Source organism: Arachis ipaensis, chromosome B01, assembly GCF_000816755.2.
Source record: "Arachis ipaensis cultivar K30076 chromosome B01, Araip1.1, whole genome shotgun sequence".
Taxonomy (NCBI): domain Eukaryota; kingdom Viridiplantae; phylum Streptophyta; class Magnoliopsida; order Fabales; family Fabaceae; genus Arachis; species Arachis ipaensis.
Window position 1 is genome coordinate 2,586,174 of NC_029785.2, and position 6,469 is coordinate 2,592,642.

General features: G+C 31.1%; 1 protein-coding gene and 1 pseudogene across 1 annotated transcript in view; one reads left to right on the forward strand and one right to left on the reverse strand.

The window, feature by feature from the left end:
- LOC107644236 overlaps positions 1 to 738 on the forward strand; it is a 1,615-nt pseudogene extending 877 nt beyond the window's left edge.
- LOC107644244 (isoleucine N-monooxygenase 2-like) overlaps positions 4,743 to 6,469 on the reverse strand; it is a 3,082-nt gene continuing 1,355 nt past the window's right edge. The window contains exon 2 of the mRNA XM_016348062.2: positions 4,743 to 5,509. Within this exon, the coding sequence (XP_016203548.1) occupies positions 4,874 to 5,509 (636 nt within the window). The 3' untranslated portion in view covers positions 4,743 to 4,873. The remainder of the gene's footprint in view (positions 5,510 to 6,469) is intronic.

The following is a 6,469-nucleotide window of genomic DNA, read 5'->3' on the forward strand; positions in this document are numbered from 1 at the left end:
AAAATAATTTATAAAGTGACTAATTATTTTATTTTCATTAATAATAATAATAATAATAATTATGAATATGAATATTTATATTTGTAGGAGATTATGATGGCAACAATAGATAATCCATACAACAACATTGAATGGGTGCTGGCTGAAATGTTAAATCAACCAAAGCTACTTCAGAAGGCTACCGAGGAATTAGACAATGTTGTGGGAAAAGAAAGGCTAGTGCAAGAATCAAATATTCCAAAACTCAATTATATAAAGGCATGTATAAGAGAAGGTTTTCGACTTCACCCAATCGTTGACTTCAACATTCCTCATGTCTCCATGGAAGACACCATAGTTTCTAATTACTTCATTCCAAAGGGAAGTCATATCCTCATTAGGAGACAGGGTATTGGCCAAAATCCAAAAGTTTGGAAAGACCCATTAAAATTCAAACCTGAAAGACATTTGAAGAATGATGGATCTAACTTAACTTTAATTGACCCTAATTTAGAGACTTTCACATTTAGCACCGGAAAACGTAGTTGTCCTGCGCTTACACTTGGTTCTACAATGACTATTATGTTATTTGCAAGGTTGGTGCATGGATTCACTTGGACTGCACCACCCAATGAACATATCATTGATCTTTGTGAATGTGTAGGTGATACTTCAAAAGCTAAGCCACTTGTAGCATTGGGAAAACCAAGGTTATCTGCAGAGGTTTATCACAAATTGGATCAAAAGAAAAATATCTGATTAGGATGTCATCTCTACTAGCTACTTAAAGTGATGTTAATCTAGAAAAAGAGAAGTCAATTAATAAAACTAGTAAGAGTAGTTAATGTTAGAGTAGTTGATAGGTCTAGTGACATAAATAGTAGAATTATATATGTAGTCTCTAATTCGTAACTACTATGAATAATCAAATTCCAGTGTTCAGTTTTTATTTCTTTGTTCTCCCTGTTTGCTAAAGGTCTTTAGGAAATACAATAAGCTCAATTGATATGAACAACACAATACATTATTAAATAATAAAAGTTATGAAACAAGTACATAAATTAATCGAGATATCTCTCTACTCATTCATTATTATTCATATACATAATAATGCATGCGACTCGATTAAACATATTATTAGAACGATATAAAAATATGACATCAATTTATATTACTCGATCTCTTATTGTATATTTGTAAATTAATTTGACGAATAATAGGGTTTTTGCTTTTATCATATTGTGATGGTATGGTATCAAAGCTCAGAAAGAGAAAGAGAGATCTAATAGACTGATTTTATAGAAATGTGAATGAGAAAAATGATTTTGTTAGCTTATTATTACATTAATTTTTAGTCTTATATAATTAATAACTCTTAATAAATCTGAGATTAATACTAACAATTATTATCTAATCTCATAATTAACTAACCAACTCTGCAAGCTCTATTTATTCCTGAGATCAGGCACGGACCTACACACGTGAGTAATGGGCACTCTCTCTCTCTTTCTATATATATATATAAAAGCTCTATTTATTCCTGACATCAGGCACGGAATAAGGGGCACTCTATATATATATATATACCTTTATTTTAGTTTTTTAAATGACTCTACTATAAATAAACTAAACTTAATTGCTTAAAGCTTTAAATTTATTTTTTTAACCTCGTTAAATTTAGTCTTTTATTCTTAAATTTCAGCCATCACTTTATTTTTATTCTCTTAAACACTCTTCTTAGTTTTATATTTTCAATTTTATTTTTCTATTATTTGTTTAATTGTCATATTCTCTTTATCAAAAGGTAAATTTTAAATTTTTTATATTTTTTTATATAGCTCTCTATGACTTTATGTATCTTCCAATTTCATTGTTTCTCTTTTTGATATTTTCAATTACAAATTTTAATCAAGCAATTATAGTTTAATTAAGTATTAATATAATTTTTTATTCTTTTCATGACTTTGTACATTTTATTTTATTCTCAATTTATTGATCCTTATTATTTGTTTTTATCTTTTGTTCTATTCTATGTAACTATGTTGCATATAAATTTTTAAAGTGAATTGATCAATTTATTAATTTAGAATATATATTTTTTTATTTTTAGAAATAGTAATGGAGAAATATTTTTAAAAAAAGTTGCCACTAGAATCTAAAGTCACTTCATTAGTCTCTTCTAATAAAAAGAAGTTCTTAGAATTCAATGTCGAAAGCCTGGTAGCTGATCCTAAACAATGACCTAAAATTTTAAATTATAATCTAAATGTCAGAGATGAAGTTAGACGAACTTATTTATAAAAAGGTCCTTGTCAACCAAAAGAATGTTAGTGTTGCAAGTATGAAGAGTGTTGAAGTTAGTCCCACATTAAAGAAAGCAAGGAAGAGTGAGGAGTTTATAAGATAAGAGACCCATTAACTTGACACCTTAAGATTTATTGTTAGGATTTGGTTGAATTAGTCCCACATTGCTTAGGATAGCAAATGGAGTGGGTGGCCTAGGCTATAAATATGGACTCCATTTGCTATCCTAAGCAATGTGGGACTAATTCAACCAAATCATAACAATAAATCTTAAGGTTTTGAGTTGGATGTGGTGTCGTCCCATTTTATGTTATCTCACTTGATTCCTCCCCGAAATCTCCACGGTGGCCCCAACAAGTGGTATCAAAACCGATGGTTTAATCGGTCTGGTTTAAGGGGTATTCAAGGTGAAGCATCGGAAGTCTTCCCGGCAAAGGTGGTTCGGGCGGCGTGTCCCGCGGTGTTTTGCGACGATGTGATGGACGAATACTCATGTAGTGGAGGAGCTAGAAAGAGGGGGAGTTGATGCTTGATATGGAGGCTCACACTTGAGGGGGAGATTGTTAGTGTTGCAAGTGTGAGGAGTGTTGAAGTTAGTCCCACATTAAAGAAAGCAAGGAAGAGTGAGGAGTTTATAAGATAAGAGACCCATTAACTTGACACTTTAAAATTTATTGTTAGGATTTGGTTGAATTAGTCCCACATTGTTTAGGATAGCAAATGGAGTGGGTGGCTTAGGCTATAAATATGAGGCTAAGTTCTCCATATTTTTTGCACCAGTCGAAAACACTTAAAGCTTGTATCTGACTTTTCTTTTTCTCTATACTCTTTGATTAGAGAGTGTTGTGAGGTGTGCTTTGAGAGTGTGGGTGTACTGGGGTGCCGGTGTTAGAGAGAAAGAAGTCTGTGTTGTAATAATTTTCACATAGTGATATTCTTTGGTTGTCATTTGACAACGACCGTGGTTTTTTTTCTCCAGTAATTGGGGTTTTCCAAGTTAAATTCTTGTGTTGTGATTTTGTCTATTTTATTTCTTTGTGAAAGGTATTTTCTCAAGGAAAAATGGTGTATTATTCCCAACATGTGGTATCAGAGCTTCGGTTCGATGAGATTTATTCTTAATATGCTCTGTGGTTGCAGCCTAGTCTGACCTTTCACATCAGAAAAGAATTTTGTCCTGTGACTTTATGTTGATCTTTGGTTATTGTTGTTGTTGTTGGAAGGCAGTGTGATACTGTGAGAGTGCAGTTTGGAAAGGTTCTGGCTAAGGAAAGACTTGGTATTTAAGTGTGTCCATTGTGACCCACCTCTCTTTCCTAGGGACCCTTCCTAGTGCACGGTCTACAGTTGAGTTATACTATTCCAGTATACGGTTGCAATAATGTCAGGATATTCAAGTGCTGTGAAGCTTGAAATAGAGAAATTTGATGGAAGAATCAATTTTGGCTTGTGGCAAATACAAGTCAAGGATGTGTTGATACAATCAGGTTTGCACAAGGCGTAGAAGATAAGAAGTATCCTCATCGGAAGCTGAAGATGTGTGACTATTTCAATCAAGGTGGAGATTGTTAGGATTTGGTTGAATTAGTCCCACATTGCTTAGGATAGCAAATGGAGTGGGTGGCCTAGGCTATAAATATGAGGCTAAGTTCTCCATATTTTTTGCACTAGTCGGAAACACTTAAAGCTTGTATTTGACTTTTCTTTTCCTCTATACTCTTTGATTAGAGAGTGTTGTGAGGTGTAGTTAAATATTTGCTTTGAGAGTGTGGGTGTACTGGGGTGTCGGTGTTAGAGAGAAAGAAGTCTATGTGTTGTAATAATTTTCACATAGTGATATTCTTTGGTTGTCATTTGACAACGGCCGTGGTTTTTTTTCTCCAGTAATTGGGGTTTTCCACGTTAAACTCTTGTGTTGTGATTGTGTCTATTTTATTTCTCTGTGAAAAATATTTTCTCAAGGGGGAATGGTGTATTATTTCCAACAAAGAACATGATTTTCTACAAATATATTTTGGGACTTCTCTCCATAGATTTAATGCTAATTGGTTTGATGAATTTGGCAATTGGTTGGAATATAGTATTTTAAAAGATGATGTCTTTTGTCTTTGTTACAATATTATGAAACCTGATAATACGAGTGGTGATACTTTTATAAAAGAGGACTTTTCAAATTGAAAAAAGAAGGAGAGATTACAAATATATGTTGAAAATCATAATAGTGCTCATAATCAAGTTGAGAATGAAACAATTATTCAACATTTTTAAAATATAAAAACAAAAAAAGAAGTATCTTTAAGATTTGAAGACAAAGTTAGTGACTAATGTAAATTTTATTTTATTTTTTTGTTATTCGAATAATTAATGTATATTTTTATTTTTTTTATATTTTAAATTAATATATCTTTTAATAGTGACGTGTATTATTTTTATCCCCTTATCATAAATTTGTTGAGTCTGTCTGCCTGACCCATGTTATTGAGTGACTCACACTTCATCATAATTAGTTTGTATAGTTCTACCTAAATTAAAGATGACACACCAATAATTAAATGATGCAAAGTACTAAAATCATTCAAAGATATTTCTTTTAATTGATTTGATGATAAACTTCCAGTGGTAGTCTTGGTTTTCCCAGTGCAACTAGTGGCTTAACTTTTGTGGTATCCTTTTCAAGTTCAGAAAGATTAATGCTTGGTTCATTGGGAGGTGCAATCCAAGTGAATCCATGAACCAACCTTGCAAAGAGCATAACAATCACTGTAGTCCCAAGTGTGATTGCAGGACAACTTCGTCTTCCAGTGCCGAATATGAACAACTCTAGATTTGACTCAGTCAAAGTCAAATCATATCCATCTTTCTTCAAATGTCTTTCAGGTTTGAACTTCAATGGTTCATTCCAAACTCTTGGATTTTGGCCAATACCTTGCCTCCTAATAAGAATATGGCTACCCTTTGGGATGAAGTAATTGGCAACAATTGTGTCTTTCATTGAAACATGAGGAATATTAAAGTCATTAATTGGGTGAAGACGAAAACCTTCTCTCAAACATGCCTTCACATAGTTGAGCTTTGGAATATCTGATTCTTGTACTAACCTCTTCTTTCCTACCACTTTATCTAATTCTTCAATAGCCTTTTGAAGTATCTCTGGTTGATTAATTATTTCAGAAAGTACCCATTCAACATTATTATATGGATTGTCCATTGTTCCAACTGCAATTTCCTGCAAAAGACACATATATTCTTCATATTCATCTTATCAAGCAAATATATATATTTTAATCATGTAAGCTACATAAGAAAAAAAATAAAGAAATTAATTAATAGTCAAGTATTTTTTTTCTAGTTTTTTTTAGAGTGGAGCAAGATTAAGAATAAAATTACTAACCATATAAATAAATTAAAATATAATCAAACAATTCATTCTTTCATTCTCTAATCACTCTGGTATAGTCGATAAAATGGGCTAAACCCATGACCAACCCATTTATTTGTTTACACGGCGAATTTTGTTTTTAAAATTAAATCTATTTAAATTTTGAGTTAAGTATTATTAACTTGAAAAAATGACGGATTAATAAATAGGTTAAATAGACAGTACGTTTAAATTTTATTTTACATTTTCAAAAAAAAATTAGTACTTTTATCTAATATCTTTTTTTTATTCGACCCGAAAATCTGATTCATTAGTTGGAAAAACATTATTTGTTTCAGCCTTTCGGCATAAATGTAATTTTTTTAAAAATATTTTTAAAAAAATAAAATAAAAAGATAAACGAACCAACTCATTTAACCCATCGAACTAATCATAAATAATCCACGTTAAAAAATTATGCCCATAAATAAAGTGGGTTTAAATGAGTCTGTCCCATTTAACCCACAAACTTAAAGTGATCTAGACTTAAATAAACCGAACTAACCTATTTGACAGTCCTACACTTTGGCCATTCTTAACATTTTTTCCTCTCCATTCTATCTCTCTTTAACATATATGCTTGAGAGTGAGTTAAATCGGTTTACAAAACAAGTTCGAGTTCGATAAGTTAATTTGATAAACTTGTAAATCAAAATTAAATAAGTTTTTAAGCTCGTATATTAAATAAATCGAATTTAAATTTGTGTAATAATAATCTTACTTTTTATTTATCATATCTTAGTTGTAATATTTTATTTATTTTATTAT